The sequence below is a fragment of the Triticum urartu genome, chromosome 7, assembly GCF_003073215.2.
Source record: "Triticum urartu cultivar G1812 chromosome 7, Tu2.1, whole genome shotgun sequence".
NCBI classification, from domain to species: Eukaryota; Viridiplantae; Streptophyta; class Magnoliopsida; order Poales; family Poaceae; genus Triticum; species Triticum urartu.
In genome coordinates this window covers 702,233,900-702,258,469 of record NC_053028.1, presented here as the reverse complement: position 1 = coordinate 702,258,469, position 24,570 = coordinate 702,233,900, and the positions used below count along the sequence as shown (strand labels likewise).

Genomic DNA, 24,570 nt, shown 5'->3' with positions numbered 1-24,570 from the left:
TAGTGATTCAAATTGGATCTCCGATGTTGATGTACTTTACGCAACAAGTGGGTATGTACTTACTCATGGTGGTGGCGCAGTGTCATGGAGGTCCTGCAAGAAAACCATATTGACGAGGTCAACTATGGAAGCAGAATTAACTGCTTTGGACACAGCTACTGTTGAGGCAGAATGGCTGCGTGAGCTCTTGATGGACTTGCCGGTTGTTGAAAAACCTGTACCGGCTATTCTTATGAATTGTGATAACCAAACGGTTATCGCTAAAGTGAACAATTCTAAAGATAATGCAAAGTCATCAAGACACGTGAAAAGACGTTTGAAGTCTGTCAGGAAGTTGAGAAACTCCGGAGTAATAACTGTTACATATATACAAATAGACAAAAACCTGGCAGATCCCTTTACAAAGGGACTATCACGAAATGTGATAGATATTGCATCAAGGGAGATGGGTATGAGACCCATAGATGTTACACCATAGTAGTAACCCAACCTTTGTGATCGGAGATCCCGTGAATTAGGATCTGGGAAGAACAAGCTATTGGTTAACTGAGGAGAGTAATAACTTATGATCGTCTCCAAGTGAAGATGCAAAACTCTCAGAGCTGTAAGGCTCAGATCTGTAAGGCAAGTTGGCAACATGCCTTAATGTGGTTCTATTGGCTATAATTAGCAAAGATGCTATCCTACAGAGCAGTCTTGAAAGAACACACCTATATGAGTTCTGACTGTAAACGTCGCAGTCTATGAGATTTGGGTGATCTCTAGTAAACTCACGAAGAGACCAGGGAGTATGACGTATAAGCTCCAAACCGCGGGGTAGCCTACTGGCGGTCAGGTACTGGTTAAGACTTTGAGTGAAACCTGTTCACACAAAACTAGCAATTCAAGGCATAGTCCATTGTCAAGTTGTGAATGGATGTAGCTTAAAGTTCTAGGCAGAAGTTCAACTTAACAGTCTCTGCTGAAACACTGGTATATTAAACAAGTGGTGAGAGAAGGCAAATCTCTAAATGGGTATTTGAGATCTGGTGGGGGATTGTTAGAATTAATGGGCTAGGCCCATAGCAATTTCTGAAATCTCAAAGCCCATGTGTAAAATGGCAAGTGGTGGTCCTAAGTTTAGTCCCACCTTGGAAGTTGAAGAAGAGTTGGACCTCTTTATATAGTGGGTTCTCTCTACCACTCTAAGTGATGTGTGAGAAGAGAAAGGGAAAACCACACGCGCGCGCTCGCTCGCCTCGCCTCGCCTGGCCTGGCCTGGCCGTGGCGAGGCGAGGCGAGGCGAGGCGAGGCGAGGCAGCGCGTACATGCGACATGCGCGTGAATGGTCCGCCGAAATCCGGTCCGTCTCCTTGCAGGAGCGCAGCTTCCTTTTGCCGTTTTATTTTTATGTCTTGGCAGACAAGTTTTTTTGATTTCTTGTCCGGTAAGTATACGAATTAGAAACCGAGTCGGTTTGGGATTGTGGTCGCGACACAATACCGCCTCTGGTCCTAATATATATACAGCTACCGGCTGCGGCCAGAAAGATACCGAAAAACACCTAGGGTTTTGCCTCATCTCACAACTTGCGCCGCCATCGTAGTCTACTCCATCCCAAACGCCGGTGTGCATCGGCGTGTGGGAGAGCAGGTCTCCGGAACCGTTCGTCTTTGCGATCCTGCACCGGGAGAGGACGAATTAGGTTTTTGGGAAGCGCTGTGCGCGACTGCTCAAATTCGTCATCACGGGTCGTCTTCCGTCCAAGTCGGGCGGTGCTACTCATCGTCGTATTCATCGCCGTCAGCAGCAGATCGTCGCCAACATCGTCATCAACACCGTCGCACCCATAATAGCTAACGATCAGTACGTCCAACATCCTCTGTTCATGTCTATTTCTACAGCTACTGTTACGTGTTTGCTGCTGTTATGCATGTCTTGCTGTTCTTCTAGTTTGCTAGATTTTTGCATGCTAGTATCTCTTCTAGTCATGAATTATTTACTGGAATTAATCATGAACTTGCCTAATTTTCTAACAGCGTCCAGGGAAGGGCGCAATGGAAACTGCCGGGAAAAAGGGATATGAGTTGCCGCCCGAGTCGCCCACACGGACGACGCGGGGCCAGTCAAGATAACACCACAGCATAATGATCATCCATTTTTCTTCTGTCTTAAGCTTGTCCACATTGTGATTTATTATATACAGAACAAATTATTTCCCTAGAATACCAAGAAGGGTTTAGTTTTGGGAGAAGATAAGCATGCGCCCTTAATACCAGTGGTGAATCTTTTGTGGTGTTCTTCACTCTATAGTGCTCACTAATTCTCGTTTGCATCCGCGGTTAATAGGAATGAGTTTGTCAAAGGTTATGTTGGAGGAACCACATGACGGGAGACTGAACAATAATCTTGTCACTACGAAACTTAGTATGTGACTGGGACAGAGCAATAATCTTGTCACTACGAAACTTGTATCATGATGGGAGACTGAACGATAATCTTGTCACTACGAAACTTAGTGTATGATGGGAGGCAAAACGATAATCTTGTCACTACGAAACTTAGTACATTACGAGAGACTGGACCATAATCTTGTCACCACGATACTTAGTGTATGATGGGAGACTGAACGATAATATTGTCACCATGAAACTTAGTTCATGACGGGAGACTGAACGATAATCTTGTGACAATGAAACTTAGTACATAACGGGGGAGACTAGACGATAATCATGTCAGTGACCGATCCGTCTGCCCGGACATTTGGGGCCGGTTTGAGGCGCCCGGCGGCAGGTGCTCTAGCAGTTTCACAAGCTTGGTTTGGCTCCCTCACTCTCACACACGGTTGGCATGTCGCTTCACGGTCTTGAGGTACGTAGCGTCATTTGGATCAAGCAACAATTTCCTATGTCCGAAACGCATGCTCGGGCTGTCTTTAAAAAGAAAAACGGAAATCAGCTGCAGAATGCATGCTACGTACTGTGCGTGCTTGGACATGCGGGCAGGCATCACCGATGCATGCTTGGACATGCATGCTGGTTCTCTTTAATCTGATGGGCTACCAAATTCGCATGCATGTTGGATGATGATAGGTGGAAACACACGAATTGACGCACCCGGGTGGATCATAGGCTCCTGATGATGGGTCGATTTGCCTTTTCCCTACTATTGTATATATACATACAGAGATGAGCGCTCTCGCATCACAAGCACTACACTTCACCACACCACACCACACCACACCAGCCCGGCCGGGAAGCTATGGCATTTAGCGGTGAGAGCCAGACGGACCGCTGCAGCAGGCTGGCAGCCCAGCACTACAGCGCATCTCATGTACTCCCTTTGTTTTTATTTAGTCCGTATATTAGCTTTGATCAAAGTCAAGCTTTGTAAACTTTGACTAAGTTTATAAACAAAAATATTAACATATACAATAAAAATCAATACCACTAGATTTATTATTGAATGTACTTTCACATCGTATAGATTTATTATGATAAATGTTTATATATTTTTCTATAAACTTGGTCAAACTTTGTAAAGTTTGACTTCGGTCAAACCTAATATGCAGACTAAATAAAAACGGAGGGAGTACTAGTGCATCTTATCTTATAGCTACTCCATCATCATCGTCTTCTTCTTCTTCTTCCTCCTCCCATCTCGGTTAAGTACTGATGATTGATGACCATGCTTTGAATGATTACGTTATGTAGGGTGTTGATCTCGAGGATTTGGATCCTGTCGACAGCCACGCCTTCTCCTGCCGCTCGGTGGATGCCGACGACGGCCGCCTGTGTTTCCACGTTAATTTTAGGGCTGATGCAGGGCCACATGGGACAAGGCTCTTCTTTGCCGAGATCCTCGGCAGCAGCCGCCCAGAGTCCGTGCAGCACTGTGTCATGCTAGGAGGACCATCCAGTACGTAATCCTACTTCCTTTCTCTCTTCTGGGCGCACACGCACATGTTGACACACTTGGTTATTTGCAATTTTGCATGCAGCTCGGTGCAGGAACAATTGCAAGTTTTGCTCCGAAATCTGGCCCCCCACGTCGAGCGGTACCTTTGACTTTGGCCGCCACTGAATCAAAAGCACCCACCCGCCGGCTTCCACTCCGCTCTCGAATAACTTATTTAGTATACTCTAGTGGTTTTTTTTTTTACCTTGCTTGCTTCGTTAAATACAAGCATAGTCTGTCATGCTTGCTTCCTTGGTAGGGGAAAGAGAGCCGCTCTCTTTAGTACCAAGACGTTGCAATCTCCACTGTTGAATTTTACATCAAGGCACCTATGTATTACTATCAAGTACGACACAATTCTACAATATACAATATCTTATCTCGAGTGATAAGTTTAGCTAATCAAAGAGACTCCACAGTGTAAATGGATAATGGTTTTCTTTTTTTTTTTGAAAACACATGTATATATTTTTCGCAAAAAAAAACACATGTATATATATGTGGGAAATTGAACTTAAATTGGCATGGAATGAACATAAATCAGTGCTACTTAGCAGTTGTAGTTAGGTTAGAAAAGGCAGTCTTGCTGTCTTGATAAAATAAAATAAAATAAGGGTAGAAAAGGCTTGCTGGCTTTAATAACAATAACTAAAGTTAGGGTAGCAAGAGCAGGCCTTCTGGGTTACTAAAATAACATAAATTTAGGGTAGAAAGAGTAGGCTTGCTGGCTTAATAATAAAATAAACTAAAGTTTAGGACTTGACTTGACGGCTGACATATAGTAATAATAGTATAAAATAAATAAGAGCCTGCAAAGTATATATCTTTACTGCAGAGGCCGGCTCACTTATTCTATGTAAATAAATAAACGGTTGCGTCCTACTACATTTATCTCTGTGTTACTAGCTGACATCGTGAAACACAACTAGATAAAAAAAGCTGTGTCCTGCTCTCTCTCTCTCTCTCTCTCTCTACTAGTTGAAATAAAAATAAATGCAGCGTTGGTTGACGAACTATATTTTTTTTGGTTAGCTTATTAAAACACTGATTGAAAATTAAATTTAAATCTATGGCATAAAATGCAATAAACAAGACATCCTACTCGTGCACTCCGAAATTCTAATACTACCTCCGTTCCGAAATATAGCGCACGCGCGTTCCCTGAGGTTCAACTTTGACCATAAATTTAACAAACGAGACCGACTACGACGGGAGCAAAAATTATATAATTGAAAACTTCTTTTGACCACTCGCGGCCCAGCAGTACAGCACATATCATGTACTACTGCATCTTAGCTACTCCATCATATTCTTCTTCTTCCCCGCATCTGGGTTAAGTACTTTTTTACCATGGAAACTGCAGGGCTTGGTCCCACAACATTTTATTAATAAAAACTGAAAACAAAGTCATATGTACAAATAAACAAATCCACAAGCGGTGGAAGAAAAAGAAAAAGCTAAGGCTAAACTAGGCTAATGGGGAAAGCAAAGAAAAGGAAACTCAAGGGGGAAGGAAAGCAATCCAGTGTAGTAGTTCTTCCTTGTGTCTGGACTTAATCCTGTGTGCCATCAAGGATATATCATGAATCAACCTTCCATTTTTCCCAAAAGTTGGCCTGATCTTTCTGGGTTACTAAAATAACATAAATTTAGGGTAGAAAGAGTAGGCTTGCTGGCTTAATAATAAAATAAACTAAAGTTTAGGACTTGACTTGACGGCTGACATATCTTATATCTTATATCTTATCTTATATATATTTACTAATTGAAGGCACCATTAAAGCCTTCTCATTAATCCACATCTATAAAATTAATTACACCGTTGGATTAAATAATTAACGCCAGAGATAAAAAGAAAACTTACGTAACACAATGGTCAAAAAAGGGTCCTGACACGTTCAACGTTGCTGTGAAAAAAAGAAAACATCCATCGTTGCCTTAACAAAATATCCTCTCCATAAAAAAAGATATCCTCCTTCCATAATAACTCTAGCAATATAAAGGAAAAAAAAACATCTTCTCCCGTGAAGAAAAAAAAGCATCCATTGGTTCAAAAAAAGATATTCACGTTGGTAGGTGAAGATTTCTTTTTCCTCACTAAGATATGCTGAACGTAATATGTGATTTAAGTAAAACTTGATAAGTTAAAAAAGGCAAGTCCATAATGAGCGCTTTGGCATGTGTCTGTACGCTAAAATTAGGGAGTCCATGTATGGTACGATTTGTCATTCGCCAAAAAAAAAGATACGCTAAAGATCATATGTGATACAAGTCCAACACATGATAAGTTAAAACGCAGGTTCAAGAGTCCGTCTATACTACAACTCATACGTGCATACGTGATTTAAGTCCAAGGTGATAAGTTTATTTAAGAAAAAGATCAAACAAAGAGTACTACTCATACGTGTATAGAGAAATATGTCCATGCATAAAGGCATGTGTACAAAAAGAATACACATACGTGCATACGTGATTTAAGTCCAAGGTGATAAGTTTATTTAAGAAAAAGATCGAACAAAGAGTACTACTCATACGTGTACACAGAAATATGTCCATGCATAAAGGCATGTGTACAAAAACAATACAAGGTCCCATGCAAAAAAAAGGCAATATGTACGTCCATTTTTTTAGCATAGCACAATAAAAGTCGTTCACATACACGAGCATATACTCATCCTTCTATGAACACACACACGCACACCCAACCCCTATGAGCACCTCCAATAAACTAAGCCGGCATATCATCTTAAGATTAACGTAATCCCTACAGACACCTACGTTGTCGACCGGAATGTCTCCTCCCATTGAACGGACATCTCCCGAAGGTCCGAAAAAATCCAGAAAAATGCGAGCACCAATGTCAAGGCTAAGACATGAATTTTGGTGGGTTGGGCATCACACTGTCCCCTAACCATCCAATCACAGGATGGTTCGCCGTGTACGGCCATTAAAACATGGTTTCAAGAAAAAATAAGGGTGTTCTCCTGTAACAACAAACATGATTAATTCACCAATCAGATGTTGCATTGTCTGGATCTTTTATGTGCATATAGAAACAAAGAATGTACACATAGAAAGTGGTAGAGGTTTGATCGGATAGGAGAGCACTACAGATTTTTTAAGAAACTTTTTTTCGTGGTTTAAGGAATTTAATTTGTGAATTCATATTTGACTGGAGATTCTTTCAATATTCTCAGTTTCCATGCCCAGTCACAATGGACGATGCTCTATAGGAGGTGCGTCGATGGTTCACCAATGGAGAGCAACTCAAACTCGGCCAATTCCGTTCCTTAATCCTATTTGCCCACAGATAAACTGCTTTGCCTAATGTGCATGCGATTCGTGTATGCTTCTTTAGAGATGCAGATTGCTAATACGTATTTGCATATATACTATGTCTATGAATATCTATTTTTTTGATTATAACAAAGAAAAAGTTAGTAATTAAAACATCATATATATTACTATTGTAGAATAAACTGGATGTATCATGCGCCACAATGATTCATGTAAGCACATCATTGTCTATGTGAAATATTGATGGCGAATATAAAAAATCAATCCATGTGAGTCATAAAAGAAATTGTTGGTTGAGGCATGAACGTCTAATCTTAATAATATATGATATAATGAGAATATACAACAATCTATATTTCAATATGTATATTATTTGATATGATATCACGTCTGTTGACAGAAAGCCGTGCATGCATGTGTCCATTATTGTGTATATAGAAACATACTCTATAATTGTATGGTGCTTCCATTACCAAACGGTAGATGTCTATATTTTTAGGTAGGGTATAAGAAAGGAAGATATATGCTAAAATAGTCGAAGCAATGTACCTCCGCTTGATCCTATGTCCGACCAAGGTACACATGCATGTGTTATTATAATAATCAACATCACAATATTCATATTATTGGATGTAAACATTCTAATCACAAAAATGTCAAAGCAATGTAGCTTCGTTACACCCTATGTCCAACCAAGGTACACATGCATGTGTTATAATAATAATCTACATCACATATTCATATTATTGTTTGACATTTTGATTTTTTACAAAATAGTATCTCAAATAATAAATTTGCTAGCCCGTGCGGTTGCACGGGTTGACGACTAGTAGTAATAATAGTATAAAATAAATAAGAGCCTGCAAAGTATATATCTTTACTGCAGAGGCTCACTTATTCTATGTAAATAAATAAACGGTTGCGTCCTACTACATTTATCTCTGTGTTACTAGCTGACATCGTGAAACACAACTAGATAAAAAAAGTTGTGTCCTGCTCTCTCTCTCTCTCTCTCTCTCTCTACTAGTTGAAATAAAAAATAAATGCAGCGTTGCTTGACGAACTATATTTTTTTTGGTTAGCTTATTAAAACACTGATTGAAAATTAAATTTAAATCTATGGCATAAAACGCAATAAACAAGACATCCTACCCGTGCACTCTGAAATTCTAAAAGGGAAGAGAAATACTTTTGCATGTCGCGCATGGAATTTTATCAGACAGATTTATTTTCTTCAGATGTGTAATCCTATTTTCCTGGGATATATGTATTTCTTACTCATTCTTTTGGGCTTAGGGGCAGTAGAATAAGAAGGTAGGAAGTGCGGCTTGCTGCACCCGACAACGATGTTGTTGGGCATAGTCATATCCAATCAGTAATACAGTCATTGAAGCATTGCAAATATAAAAAATAGCATCATTTAGTTGTCTTAGGTTCTTATTTTCAATGGTTTGGTCCATGCATGGAAGTGGACTGATTAGTTTTACTTTTTTTTTACTTGGTTTTGTTTGCTAATCTTGAGAATCTTCTCATAATCTTGAAAAGCAACTCTTGCTAATCTTGATTTCTTCCTTGCGTGCAGCCCCATTATGAGAACACTAGTAGAAAACAGGGCTTTGGTTCGGGCCTGGCCAACCCATTAGTCTCGGTTCTGCACGAACCGGGACCCATGGGGGGCATTCGTCCCGGTTCATGAGCCCAGGGGGCCGGCCGGGGCCTCGTGGGCATTGGTCCTGGTTCGTCTGGGCCCATTTGTCCCGGTTCTTGGCACGAACCGGGACCAATGGGCCGCGCTCCTGGCCCACAGCCATTGATCCTGGTTTTTGACTCGAACGGGGACAGAAGGGGGAGCTGTAGTCCCGGTTCCAGCCACAAACCGGGACAAATAAGTTGCCTATATATACCCCGTCGCCGTGGCAGAGCACTCCACAGTGCTCTCTTTTTTCTGGCCGGCGAGGGGAGGGCATTTGGGCGCTCTAGCTCACCTCCTATGCACATGAGGTGTTCGATAAAATGCCCGAGCCATACTAGTTAAGCTTTCTCCTCTCGAAGCTCGACCTCCGAGCTCCATTTTTCCCGAGATTTGTCTAGGTTTAGCGGTCTGTCACGCCCCGTCCCCGTCTTCACCACCGTCGATCGCCCGCGCCGATCTCGTCGCCGGCACCATCGTGGTGAGCCTCTTATTCTTATCTTCTTTCCGAAAGAAAAAAAAATCTTACTTTATATAGATACTTGTCTAATTTTCTTACTTTTGACATACATAATTATATATAATGCACGCAGATGAACCAACAATGGATTTACGGTGACAGACGCACCTCCGAGTACATTAAGGGCGTGCATAATTTTCTTGAAGTGGCTGAGGCAAACAAGAAGACTGGTTTTATGTGTTGTCCATGCCCTAAATATGGGAATACGAAGTCTTACTCTGACCGGGAAATCCTTCACACCCACTTGCTTTACAAGGGTTTCATGCCACATTATAATGTTTGGACGAGGCATGGAGAAATAGGGGTTATGATGGAAGACAACGAAGAAGAAGAGGACGATGACAACTATGTGCCCCCTGAATACGGTAATGCTGCAACGAGGGAAGCTGCTGAAGATCAAGAGGAACCGGACGATGTGCCCGATGATGATGATCTCCGTCGGGTCATTGTCGATTCAAGGACACAATGCGAAAGTCAAAAGGAGAAAATGAAGTTCGATCGCATGTTAGAGGATCACAAAATAGGGTTGTACCCCAATTGCGAAGATGGCAACACAAAGCTCGGTACCGTACTAGAATTGTTGCAATGGAAGGCAGAGAATGTTGCGCCTGACAAAGGATTTGAGAAGCTACTGAAAATATTGAAGAAGAAGCTTCCAAAGGATAACGAATTGCCCGACAGTACGTACGCAACAAAGAAGGTCGTATGGCCTCTAGGATTGGAGGTACAGAAGATACATGCATGCCCTAATGACTGCATCCTCTACCGCAGTGCGTACGAGGATTTGAACGCATGCCCGGTATGCGGTGCATTGCGGTATAAGATCAGATGAGATGACCCTAGTGATGTTGACGGCGAGCCCCGCAGGAAGAGGGTTCCTGCGAAGGTGGTGTGGTATGCTCCTATAATACCACGGTTGAAACGACTGTTCAGAAACAAAGAGCATGCCAAGTTGATGCGATGGCACAGTGAGGGCCGTAAGAAAGACGGGAAGTTGAGAGCACCCGCTGACGGGTCGCAGTGGAGAAAAATTAAGAGATAGTACTGGGCTGAGTTTGCAGGTGACCCAAGGAACGTATGGTTTGGTTTAAGCACGGATGTCATTAATCCTTTCGGGGAGCAGAGCAACAATCACAACATGTGGCCCATGACTCTATGTATGTATAACCTTCCTCCTTGGATGTGCATGAAGCGGAAGTTCATTATGATGCCAGTTCTCATCCAAGGCCCTAAGCAACCCGGCAACGACATTGATGTGTACCTAAGGACATTAGTTGAAAAAAATTTACAGCTGTCGAATGGAAACGGTGTACGTGTGTGGGATGAGCACAAATAGGAGGAATTTAACCTGCGCGCGTTGCTGTTTGTAACCATCAACGATTGGCCCGCTCTCAGTAACCTTTCAGGACAGACAAACAAGGGATACCACGCATGCACACACTGTTTAGCTGACACCGAAAGTATATACCTGGACAAATGTAGGAAGAATGTGTACCTGGGCCATCGTCGATTTCTTCCGACCAACCATCAATGTCGAAAGAAAGGCGAGGCAGATCACCGGAAGAAGCCCGCCATGCGTACCGGTGATCATGTACTTGCTATGGTCAATGATTTACACGTAATCTTTGGAAAGGGTCCTGGCGGACTAGCTGTTCCGAATGACTTTGAGGGACGCGCACCCATGTGGAAGAAGAAATCTATATTTTGGGACCTACCCTACTGGAAAGACCTAGAGGTCCGCTCTTCAATCGACGTGATGCACGTGGCGAAGAACCTTTGTGTGAACTTGCTAGGCTTCTTGGGCGTGTATGGGAAGACAAAAGATACAGCTGAGGCACGGGAGGACCTGCAACGTTTGCACGAAAAAGACGGCATGCCTCCAAAGCAGTATGAAGGTCCTGCCAGCTGCGCTCTTACCAAAGAAGAGAAGGAAATCTTCTTTGAATGCCTGCTCAGTATGAAGGTCCCGACTGGCTTCTTGTCGAATATAAAGGGAATAATAAATATGCCAGAGAAAAAGTTCCAGAACCTGAAGTCTCATGACTGCCACGTGATTATGACGCAACTGCTTCCGGTTGCATTGAGGGGGCTTCTACCGGAAAACGTCCGATTAGCCATTGTGAAGCTATGTGCATTCCTCAATGCAATCTCTCAGAAGGTGATCGATTTAGAAATCATACCAAGGCTAAGGAGTAATGTGGTGCAATGTCTTGTCAGTTTTGAGCTAGTGTTCCCACCATCCTTCTTCAATATCATGACGCACGTCCTAGTTCATCTAGTCGACGAGATTGTCATTCTGGGTCCCGTATTTCTACACAATATGTACCCCTTTGAGAGGTAAATGAGAGTCCTAAAGAAATATGTTCGTAACCGCGCTAGGCCAGAAGGAAGCATCTCCATGAGCCATCAAACAGAGGATGTCATTGGGTTTTGTGTTGACTTCATTCCTGGCCTTAAGAAGATAGGTCTCCCTAAATCGTGGTTTTGAGGGGAGACTGGCCGGAAAGGGCACGTGTCAGTGTCAAAACCGGCGGATCTCGGGTAGGGGGTCCCGAACTGTGCGTCAAGGCCGGATGGTAACAGGAGACAAGAGACACGATGTTTTTACCCAGGTTCGGGCCCTCTCGATGGAGGTAATACCCTACTCCTGCTTGATTAATATTGATGATATGGGTAGTACAAGAGTAGATCTACCATGAGATCAAGGAGGCTAAACCCTAGAAGCTAGCCTATGGTATGATTGTTGTATACGGAGTTGATCTCCTACGGACTACAACCCTCCGGTTTATATAGACACCGGATAGGGTTAGGGTTACACAGAGTCGGTTACAATGGTAGGAGATCTTGAATATCCGCATCGCCAAGCTTGCCTTCCACGCCAAGGAAAGTCCCATCCGGACATGGGACGAAGTCTTCAATCTTGTATCTTCATAGTCCTGGAGTCCGGCTGAAGGTATAGTCCGGCTACCCGAACACCCCCTAATCTAGGACTCCCTCAGTAGCCCCCGAACTAGGCTTCAATGACGACGAGTCCGGCGCGCAGATTGTTCGGCATTGCAAGGCGGGTTCTTCTCCAAATCCCGTGTACCTGTAGGAATAATGTTCGATTTTTGTAATGTAGTGCTCCTCGGCTTCCACGCCCAATAATGGCCGTCTTCCACCTGTCAAACGAATGCGAAAAGCCGGGGCATTTTTACATCCACACCCCTAGCCGTATAAACAAGCCGCCTATTTAACGGGATGGGGATTTAGGTCCAAACCACATCTTCTCCTCTCCGCGAGTTATCATCAGAGCGCTTCCAGCAAAGGTTCATTCCAACATGACCAGCCGTCGCAGCTCCTCCCCTCGCCCCTTCGGTCCCAAAACCGGGGACTGGGAGAGTTGCACCATCCCGCATAGCGAGTTAGTGTCGCTTCAGGCCAAGGGATTTCTCCCTCAGGCATACATGGTCCCGGTCCGAGCCGATCTCGCCACCTACAATGGCGGAAAACAAGCGGAGAGCACCCCCAATCCTTCTAAAGGAGAGCGGGTGTGCCTCGTCCCCTATCTAATGAGGGGACTGGGATTTCCAATTCATCCATTTCTCCGCGGACTTCTGGAGTTCTACGGCCTCCAGCTGCACAATCTCATGCCCGCCTCCGTATTACACATTGCGGGTTTCGTCTCCCTTTGCGAGCTATTTTTAGGCATTGAGGCTCATTTCGCGCTGTGGAAGAGGTTATTCTGCCTGGTGCCCCATTCTGAAGAGGGGTCTATATACCAAGTGGGCGGAGCCGAAGTATGGCGCATCGCCGGGACCGGATACCTATCCGGAACCCCAAAGAAGGCGTCCGAGGACTGGCCTTCAGAATGGTTTTACATAGATGACGTCCCGCTACCGGACCCTATCCGGTTCGGTCTCCCTGAGTTAAACAGTGCTCCATTGAAGAAACGCTTGAGCTGGCGTCCGCGGAGCTCTCAGAGAGAAAGCGACAGAGACGTCCTTTACCTGATGGGCCGGATAAGACTGTTGGCTCATTCCGGACTAACCATGATTGGAGTCATGGCCGCATGCATTATGCGGGGGGTGCAGCCGCTTCAATATAGAGGCCACTCCATGTGGGATTTCAATGGGGAGGATGACGCCACCCGTTACGGTCGTAAGGGGCCGGCCTTAGCCGCCGCCCTATTAAAGATCTTATCCTCTTTGTACAAGGGAGAAAAGGAGGAATTCCTCCGCGTCAACCCACGGGCCGGATTTACTATGTACGATCCTCCAAGTTGGGTATTGCGCTTGCCCGTTTGTTTTATAGTCCCACGGTTGGATATGTAGTCTAACGACTTCAATGCAGGAACTGCGACAGGAGGTAAAGGATATAAACAGCCGCCCTCCACAGCCCGAGGACCCAGAATGGTCCCTCGATCCGGACTCCGAAGAGGATCCGGACATATTGGTGGAGCTTATCGACGGGGTGTTCCATCAGCTAAGCAAGGACAATACCTTGGTAGCCATTACGACTGATTACCCAGGGTTAATCCCGGCCTCCCAGGTGACAGAAACCGGAGTCTCATTCCCTTGAGAGAGATTCCATTCTCACGTATTCCGGTGTTTCTGACGACAACCGTGTTTTGCAGGGGAGATTTCCAAGGCGGGAGGCCGAACCTGCGGCGGTTAGCCAACGAGGGGCCGCAGGGCCCCGTGGGGCAAAAAGGAATGTAGTCCGGACTGAGATGCCCGCCAAAGGTATAGCGTACCCTCTGTTTCCCTGGTGTTATTATGTCAGGGCATATTAACGTTCGTGCTATCTTCAGAACGAAGAGACCTCGCCGGACTACGTCCGGAGAGGTTGCCAATCGTGCCTCCACCAGCCAGGCTCCAACGTCTGGCCAGGAAGCGGAGGCGAGCACAAGGCGCGCACCGGACGCTCCTCCGATAGAGGATGCGGACAGGCTGTCTGCCACAAATTCTGAAGTGGAGAGTGCCATGAACCACTGGCGTCGCCAGACAGTTCTACGCGACGCTTGTTTCTCCCAAGAGGCTTTAAATGCCTTTAATTCAGGAGATGCGTACCTCCGTGCCGCTCAAAATGGTTTAGCCAGAGCCACGGAGCAGTATGTCAAAGACATACGTGTAAGAAAATTTTGGTCAAATATATATATACCAGTAGCCCCCGAGACTTGAAACAGTTAGAGCAACTGATTTAAGGATCATTTAATATGCAGGTTCTTACAGAGAAGAATACCGTACTGTCCCAGGAGCTGGAAAAGTGCAAGGCCCAACTAGAGGCCGCACTAGCCACAGCAGGGGAGCCCAAAGAGGCCCCCTCAGGTAAGATACACTTCGAAAGATTAGTATTGTGCGGTGTGGATGCAAATCTGACAAATCATATTGCAGATGGCGCCGGACTCGATCCGGAAAAGCAACAACTCTTACGCTGGCTAAAGGCCGGTGAGAGTACGTTGACAAAGGTGAGGCGAGAGAAGAATGATCTTCAGGATGCCAACACCAAGCTGGACGTCGAACTTAAAGATGTTCGTGGCCAGCTGTCGGACTCCACGAAGGAGAATCAGCGGCTTCGACGCAGCATATTTAGTAAGTGCTTGAACGAACTTTGAAAAAAAGAGTTCGGCGAGGAAGTCGATTAATAGAGTAATGTCTATAGGTATGCTCACAGGTCGTCCTGCAGAGGAGATGCCCGGTTCTACGGGTGACCTTCTTCCCGAACTCTTGCAACTGCATGAGCGAACGATGCGAGGCATTGCCCAAGCCTTATGGCCTGCCCACTCCATGCCCGAGGGCCTTGGAGAGCTTGCGGAGAAGCTAAAGGGAGCTCGGCGGCGCTTCCGGTTGTGGAAGATATCGGCCTGCCGACAAGGCGCTAGGGAGGCCTGGGCCATGGTGAAGACCCGTTTTACGAAGTCTGACCCAAACCACATGGCCAAGGTCGGACCAGTGGGGCCTGACGGGAAGGAGATCCCTGTAAGCTTAGTATACGGCCAAGTAGAGTTGGCCGCGAAGTATTCCCAGCAGGACTGTAAATTAGACAGCCTGTTAGATGGTATAGAAGAGGAATACAATCAGTCAGAATGACTATGTAATTTTGAATTGACATATGTAATGCCTTCTAGCCGGATTGTAGATCGTTTGTCGTTGCCGACCTTTTCGCTTCAACCTCGGGACCTGACGGTCCGGAGTGTGTCCGAATACCATAGTGGTTATATAAGAACCGGGGTATGCGTGGACACCAGGCGTAGGGGTCATTAGTGCTTTATCAGACAAGTGCCCAACTAGTTATGTTATATTACATGGTTAGTAAGAAACATCTTCCAGAGAGAATAGTTCCGTTAGGGGTTCCTTTCGCTGGGAGGCATGCCCTAAAGTGCATGTCCGGACTGCGTGAAAAGACGCAGAAAAAAGCATCTGCGGGCGCATAAAATGAGTAAAAAGATCATCTTTTATTTCACCGACCGAATATTCCCTTAAGAACGCTAGCTTTTGGCTTCACCCAGTCTGAGGTACACATCCGGCTGACCCGGCAGTAACAATCGCAGAGGTGCTCCCTTTACCGCCTAGCCGAACAATCGGGAACGTAGGGGTAAGCACAGGAGCCAGGCAACCCAGCTTGGCCAAAACTTAAGTCATATCGATGCATATACTGGTGAAGAAAAAGGTACATGCGGAAGTTTGACGCATGTGTTGGGCGTGAAGCCCGTATAAATAAGCTTCTGTTAAAGAAGCCCCCAGGTTTAATGAGCGCGAGTGGCGCGTCACTAGATGAGCGTTTAAGGGCTATAAAAGAAAAGAGGGGAAGGAGAGAAATGTAAGACAGAAAAATGCAAAAAATGGACAGAGGAAGGAGACGAACACAGAGTCCGGCGCTAGGCATAGAATCTTCGGAGACGGGTGGCGTTCCACGGGTTCGGCTGGAGTCGGTTATCCGATGCATCTCGCAGGCGGAACGCCCCACCAGTCAGGACTTGGTCGATTATGAATGGACCTTCCCACTTGGGCTTGAGTTTGTCCTTTTTCTTATCCGGCAGGCGTAGAACTAGTTCGCCAACATTGTAATTTTTGGCCCGTACTTCTCTGCTTTGATATCTTCGGGCCTGCTGTTGATAAAATGCGGAACGGGCTTTTGCCACGTCACGCTCCTCCTCCAAGGCGTCCAAGTTGTCCTGCCGATCGAGCTCGGCTTCTCTTTCTTCGTACATGCGCACTCTAGGTGAGTCATGAATTATGTCGCAGGGCAGAACTACCTCTGCGCCGTACACCATAAAAAATGGTGTGTATCCGGTGGTGCGATTTGGCGTGGTCCGCATCCCCCATAGCACGGAGTCGAGCTCCTCTACCCAGTGCGTGTTAGATTCCTTGAGGGACCGCACCAGTCTGGGTTTAATGCCGCTCATGATAAGACCATTTGCATGTTCGACCTGGCCGTTGGTTTGTGGGTGATAGACGGAAGCATAATCGAGCTTGATGCCCATGTTTTTGCACCAGAGTTTTACCTCGTCGGCGGTAAAGTTTGTACCGTTATCGGTGATGATGCTGTGGGGGACGCCATAACGGTGTACAACCCCGGATATGAAGTCTATCACAGGTCCGGATTCGGCCGTTTTAACGGGCTTGACTTCTATCCATTTGGTGAACTTATCCACCATGACCAGTAAGTATTTTTTTCCTATGGGTCCCACCTTTAAGGGGTCAGACCATGTCAAGCCCCCAGACCGCAAAAGGCCAGGTGATGGGTATACTTTGGAGTGCGGTGGGTGGCATATGGCTTTGGTTGGCAAAAGGTTGGCAACCAACGCATCGTCGGACTAGGTCCTGAGCATCTGCCCGGGCCGTCGGCCAATAAAAGCCTGTATGGAAAGGCTTGCTAACAAGGGACCGAGCAGCGGCGTGGTGACCACCGAGTCCGGCATGAATTTCAGCCAGAAGGTTCCGCCCTTCCTCTTCGGAGATGCACCTTTGAAGGACTCCGGTAGTGCTTTTCTTATAAAGCTCTCCCTCATGGACTCTATAGGCTTTAGATCGCCGCACTATGCAGCGGGCCTCGTTTTGGTCCTCCGGGAGTTGCTGCCTAGTAAGGTAGGCTAGGAATGGTTGTGTCCACGGGGCGATAACCGCCATTATTACGTGGGCTGAAGGTGTAATTTCATTGGCAGAGCCTCCAATTATGTCAGATTGTTCGGCGTCGAGTGGTGCGGCTGGGTCCGGGCTGTTATTTGAGGGTTCCCCCTCCCATGCTACGGATGGTTTGAACAATCTTTCCAAAAAGATGTTGGGGGGGGGACTGCATCATGTTTTGCTCCGATAAGTGCCAGGACATCCGCTGCTTGATTGTTTTCTCGGGCTATATCGTGAAACTCTAGCCCTTCGAACCGAGCTGACATTTCTAGGACGGCGTTGCGGTAAGCTTCCATTTTTGGGTCCTTGGCGTCGAAGTCTCCATTTATTTGGGATATCGCGAGGTTTGAATCCCCGCGTACCTCTAGGCGTTGGATACCCATGGATACTTCTATCCGGAGACCATGTTGGAGGGCCTCATATTCGGCTGCATTGTTGGAATCCGTGTACATGATCTGGAGCACGTATTGGACTGTGTCTCCTGTGGGGGACGTCAGGACGACGCCAGCCCCCAGTCCGGCCAACATTTTGGAGCCGTCGAAATGCATAATCCAGTTTGAATATGTGCCATACTCTTTAGGGAGCTCGGCCTCCGTCCATTCTGCGACGAAGTCGGCCAAAACTTGCGATTTAATAGCTCGCCGTGGCTTATAGGTTATATCGAACGGGAGAAGCTCGATGGCCTATTTTGCAATCCGGCCCGTTGCATCGCGGTTGTTTATAATATCGTTGAGTGGTACTTCCGAGGCTACTGTTATGGAACACTCTTGAAAGTAGTGTCGTAGCTTCCGGGATGCCATGAATACCGCGTATGCAATATTTTGATAATGCGGGTACCGTGATTTTCATGGAGTGAGGACAGTGGACACGTAGTAGACCAGCCTTTGAAGGGGGAATTTGTGTCCATCCGTTTCCCGCTCGACAACGAGCACTGCGCTGACAACTTGATGTGTTGCTGCAATGTACAATAACATTGGTTCGCCGGTGTTCGGCGTGGCCAGGACTGGGTTTGTTGCCAATATGGCTTTTATTTCGTCGAGTCCGGCCGTGGTGGCATCTGTCCACTCGAAGTGTTCGGTGCGCCGAAGGAGGCGATAGAGGGGTAGTGCCTTTTCTCCCAAGCGGGAGATGAAGCGGCTTAAAGCCGCCACGCATCCGGTTAATTTTTGTATTTGTTTGAGGTCCTTTAGGATATCCAATTGTGACAAAGCTCGGATCTTGGCTGGATTTGCTTCAATTCCTCTACCGGATACAATGAAGCCCAAGAGCTTTCCGGCTGGAACGCCGAAGACGCATTTTTCTGAGTTGAGCTTGATGTCATATTTTCGGAGGTTATCGAATGTAGGCCTCAAGTCGTCAACTAGAGATTCGACATGTCTTGATTTGACAACCACATCATCCACATATGCCTCCACTGTTTTGTCGATCTGGTTTGCCAGACATGTCTGGATCATGCGGTGATATGTTGCGCCGGCGTTTTTCAGCCCAAAGGGCATTGTGTTGAAGCAGAATGGGCCGTATGGTGTGATGAATGCTGTTGCGGCTTGGTCTGGTTCTGCCATCTTGATTTGATGGTAACCGGAGTATGCGTCGAGGAAACACAACGAATCATGTGTTGCGGTGGCGTCGATAATTTGATCGATACGGGGGACGGGGAAGGGATCCTTTGGGCAAGCCTTGTTAAGGTCTTTAAAATCGACACACAGGCGCCAGGATTTGTCCTTCTTTGGTACCATCACCAGGTTTGCTAGCCAGTCCGGATGTTTTATGTCTCTAATGAATCCGGCCTCCAATAGATTGGCTAGATCCTCTCCCATAGCCTGTCTCTTGGGTTCGGAAAAACGCCGAAGGGCTTGTTTGACAGGTTTGAATCCTTTTAGGATATTTAAGCTGTGTTCCGCCAGCCTGCGTGGGATCCCTGGCATGTCTGAAGGGTGCCAGGCGAAAATGTCCCAGTTTTCTCATAGGAACTCTCGCAGTGCGGCGTCTACATCAGGGTTCAGTCGTGCCCTGATGGAAGCTGTTTTATTGGGGTCCGTTGGATGGACCTGGAAATTGACTATTTCGTCAGCTGGCTTGAAGGATGTGGATTTGGATCTCTCGTCGAGTATCACATCATCCCTGTTAACCGTGGAGCGCAGTGCAGTCAGTTCCTCGGCCGCTAAGGCTTCAGATAGTGCCTCAAGGGCTAATGCGGCCGTCTTGTTTTCGGCGCGGAGTGCTATGTCTGGATCACTAGCTAGAGTGATAATTCCGTTCGGCCCGGGCATCTTAAGCTTCATGTACCCGTAATGGGGTATTGCTTGGAAGCTTGTGAATGCTTCCCGCCCTAGTAAAGCGTGATATCCGCTTTTGAACGGGGCCACCTGAAACGTGACTTCTTCGGACCTGTAATTATCCGGCGTGCCGAACACCACATCTAGTGTGATTTTTCCTGTGCAGCGCGCTTCCCGATTGGGGATTATTCCTCTAAAGGTTGTGTTGCTTCGCTCGATGTGGTTCCAGTTTATTTCCATTTTTTGAAGGGTTTCCTCATAAATGAGGTTCAGTCCGCTGCCTCCATCCATGAGCACCTTGGTGAGGCGAAAGCCGTCCACTATGGGACTGAGGACCAATGCGGCTGGTGCTCGGGCTGTTCGGAATCTAGGTTCGTCACTTGCATTGAAGGTAATAGCAGTGTCGCTCCATGGGTTTATTGTTGCAACTTGATAGACTTCGGCGAGGCTATGGAGTGTTCTTTTTCGCATATTGTTTGACGCGAAAGTCTCGAAGACTGTGAGAACGGTACTGGTGTCCTCGGGCTGGCTTTCTGTGGCCTCCAGAATTAGGAGGTCCTCGCCAATTTTGGCCACCTGCCGGAGTATCCAACATGCTCTAAGGCTGTGAGTTGGTGTGGCGTCCTCTGTACTATGAATTCTACAGGGTCCATCAAGCCACCTTTCAAGTACGGTTCCATGCCCTATAGAGGGTTTTGGCTTTTTGGTGTTTATCCGGGTGTCCTATGATGATGCACCCTCTTAGTTCGGACGGATTACTATTCAAGGCCGGATTATCCCAAAATTTTATTTCGGTTTTCCAGGCGCTTTCCATCGCACAGTATTTTTGTAGTATGGACGCCAAGTCAGCAAAGCGTGTAATATCACGACGACTTACGGCGTTAAGGATTCCCTCGTCCGTGCAATTACTGCAGAAAATTGAGATTGCGTCTTCCTCGCGGCAATCCTTTATCCTGTTCATAACCAGGAGGAATCTGGCCCAGTAATGATGTACTGTTTCCTCGGGCCTCTGCCTGATTTGGGAGAGATCGCTTATGTTCGGGTGGGCGGGTGTCGTTAAATCTGAAACCTCACCCAATCCAAGATTCGGAGGCCGAAGAGTTTCCGAACTCTGAAGTTCGGATTCTTGGATATTGTCCAATGAATCTAGCCCGTTGCCTGATCCTAAGCTCAGGTCTTGAGTTATATCCTCCCCTCCGCAGGTATCCGGATTGGAGGAGTCGGGAATTCGGACGTAGCTAGTCCTTAAAATAGATGAAGGGTCGCCGCACTGCGCCTCTACCACGGCAACGTGGTGGGTGGCTTGGGGAGAGTTAATTTCTCTTAGATCAGGTTTAAGCCCAACCTGGTCGTAATCTGTAGCGACCCCCAGGGTGGCGATGCGATCCAAGAGCTCGTTTACGGAAGAGAGATCCATTGGATTTAGCTGCTCGACGAGCTCCGAGCTGACGTGTAGGTTGCTTTTGATGACCCGAGAGGTCACCGTCGGCGCAACAGCCGAACAGGCGGTCATGACGAAACCACCTAGCCGGAGAGTTTGGCCGACAGCCAAGTCTCCCTTAGCAACGGCGCCGTCTTTAAAGACGGGAGGAGGCATCCTTCCTGATCGCGATGGCACAGAGGAACTCTCAATGAAAGCACCAATGTCTGTGTCAAAACCGGCGGATCTCGGGTAGGGGGTCCCGAACTGTGCGTCAAGGCCGGATGGTAACAGGAGACAAGGGACACGATGTTTTTACCCAGGTTCGGGCCCTCTCGATGGAGGTAATACCCTACTCCTGCTTGATTAATATTGATGATATGGGTAGTACAAGAGTAGATCTACCACGAGATCAAGGAGGCTAAACCCTAGAAGCTAGCCTATGGTATGATTGTTGTATACGGAGTTGATCTCCTACGGACTACAACCCTCCGGTTTATATAGACACCGGATAGGGTTAGGGTTACACAGAGTCGGTTACAATGGTAGGAGATCTTGAATATCCGCATCGCCAAGCTTGCCTTCCACGCCATGGAAAGTCCCATCCGGACACGGGACGAAGTCTTCAATCTTGTATCTTCATAGTCCTGGAGTCCGGCTGAAGGTATAGTCCGGCTACCCGAACACCCCCTAATCCAGGACTCCCTCAGCACGCTTGGAGGGGACTCAATAATATGCAGGGACGGGCATTCTTGGTCTCAAGAACACTACACAGTCCTACATAACTCTACCTTCGTGACCCCGTATGTCGATGAACACAAGAACAGTCTGCGCTCCAAACACCCAGAGCAGTGTGACTACTGGATTACATGTGAACATATCAGGCCTTTCAGCAGTTGGTTGGAAACACGTCTCAGAGGTGACAACACTGTTTGTGATGAGCTATACTCGTTGTCCATGGGACCATCTTCTACTGTATTGACTTAGAAAGGATAGGAGATAAATGGGAATACATTTTACATGATCGCCCAAGATCAAAATAGCACCAACCAAAACAGCGGTGTCCGCTTTGATGCAGCAACCTGAAGGAAATATGCCCTAGAGGCAATAATAAAGTTATTATTTATTTCCTTATATCATGATAAATGTTTATTATTCATGCTAGAATTGTATTATCCGGAAACATAATACTTGTGTGAATACATAGACAAACAGATTGTCACTAGTATGCCTCTACTTGACTAGCTCGTTAATTAAAGATGGTTATGTTTCCTAACCATAGACATGTGTTGTCATTTGATTAAACGAGATCACATCATTAGGAGAGTGATGTGATTGACATGACCCATTCCATTAGCTTAGCACCCGATCGTTTAGTATGTTGCTATTGCTTTCTCCATGACTTATACATGTTCCTATGACTATGAGATTATGCAACTCCCGTTTGCCGGAGGAACACTTTGTGTGCTACCAAACGTCATAACGTAACTGGGTGATTATAAAGGAGCTCTACAGGTGTCTCCGAAGGTACATGTTGGGTTGGCGTATTTCGAGATTAGGATTTGTCACTCCGATTGTCGGAGAGGTATCTCTGGGCCCTCACGGTAATGCACATCACTTAAGCCTTGCAAGCAATGCAATTAATGAGTTAGTTGCGAGATGATGAATCACGGAACGAGTAAAGAGACTTGCCGGTAACGAGATTGAACTAGGTATTGAGATACCAACGATCGAATCTCGGGCAAGTAACATACCGATGACAAAGGGAACAACGTATGTTGTTATGCGGTCTGACCGGTAAAGATCTTCTTAGAATATGTAGGAGCCATTATGAGCATCAAGGTTCCGCTATTGGTTATTGACCGGAGACGTGTCTCGGTCATGTCTACATTGTTCTCGAACCCGTAGGGTCCGCACGCTTAACGTTACGATGACAGTTTCATTATGAGATTATATGTTTTGACGTACCGAAGGTTGTTCGGAGTCCCGGATGTGATCACAGACATGACGAGGAGTCTCGAAATGGTCGAGACATAAAGATTGATATATTGTAAGCCTATATTTGGATATCGGAATCATTCCGGGTGAAATCGGGATTTTACCAGAGTACCGGGGGGTTACCGGAACCCCCCGGGGGTTAATGGGCCTACATGGGCCGGAAGGGAGAAGAGGAGGGCCGGCCAGGGCAGGCCGCGCGCCCCCTCCCCCCTAGTCCGAATAGGACAAGTAAGGGGGGCGGCGCCCCCCTTTGCTCTTTCCCCCTTCCCCTTTCCTTCTCCAACAAGGCAAGAGGTGGGGAGTCCTACTCCCGGTGGGAGTAGGACTCCTCCAGGCGCACCCCTAGGGGCCGGCCGCACCTCCCCCCTCCCTCATTTATATACGGGGGCGAGAGGGCACCCCAAGACACACAAGTTGATCTTCGTGATCGTTCCTTAGCCGTGTGCGGTGCCCCCTTCCACCATATTCCACCTCGGTCATATCGTAGCGGTGCTTAGGCGAAGCCCTGCGACGGTAGAACATCAAGATTGTCACCACGCCGTCGTGCTGACAGAACTCATCCCCGACACTTTGCTGGATCGGAGTCCAGGGATCGTCATCGAGCTGAACGTGTGCTAAAACTCGGAGGTGCCGTAGTTTCGGTGCTTGATCGGTTGGGCCGTGAAGACGTACGACTACATCAACCGCGTTGTTATAACGCTTCCACTTTTGGTCTACGAGGGTACGTGGACAACACTCTCCCCTCTTGTTGCTATGCATCACCATGATCTTGCGTGTGCATAGGAATTTTTTTGAAATTACTACGTTCCCAAATAGTGGCATCTGAGCCAGGTTTTATGCGTTGATGTTATATGCACGAGTAGAACACAAGTGAGTTGTGGGCGATATAAGTCATACTGCTTACCAGCATGTCATACTTTGGTTCGGCGGTATTGTTGGATGAAGCGGCCCGGACCGACATTACGCGTACGCTTACGCGAGATTGGTTCTACCGACGTGCTTTGCACACAGGTGGCTGGCGGGTGTCAGTTTCTCCAACTTTAGTTGAACCGAGTGTGGCTACGCCCGGTCCTTGCGAAGGTTAAAACATCACCAACTTGACAAACTATCATTGTGGTTTTGATGCGTAGGTAAGAACGGTTCTTGCTAAGCCCGTAGCAGCCACGTAAAACTTACAACAACAAAGTAGAGGACGTCTAACTTGTTTTTGCAGGGCATGTTGTGATGTGATATGGTCAAGACATGATGCTAAATTTTATTGTATGAGATGATCATGTGTTGTAACCGAGTTATCGGCAACTGGCAGGAGCCATATGGTTATCGCT

At 46.6% G+C, this 24,570-nt stretch overlaps 1 protein-coding gene across 1 annotated transcript; it reads left to right on the top strand.

Annotated features, from left to right (window-relative positions):
- The first annotated feature begins 3,202 nt into the window (after window positions 1-3,202).
- Window positions 3,203-4,321, top strand: LOC125518714. The gene is made up of 3 exons (XM_048683542.1): window positions 3,203-3,312; window positions 3,693-3,897; window positions 3,980-4,321. Exons 1-3 carry the CDS (start codon window positions 3,241-3,243, stop codon window positions 4,060-4,062), a joined length of 360 nt encoding a protein of 119 aa, XP_048539499.1. The 5' UTR covers window positions 3,203-3,240; the 3' UTR covers window positions 4,063-4,321.
- The last annotated feature ends 20,249 nt before the right edge of the window (window positions 4,322-24,570 follow it).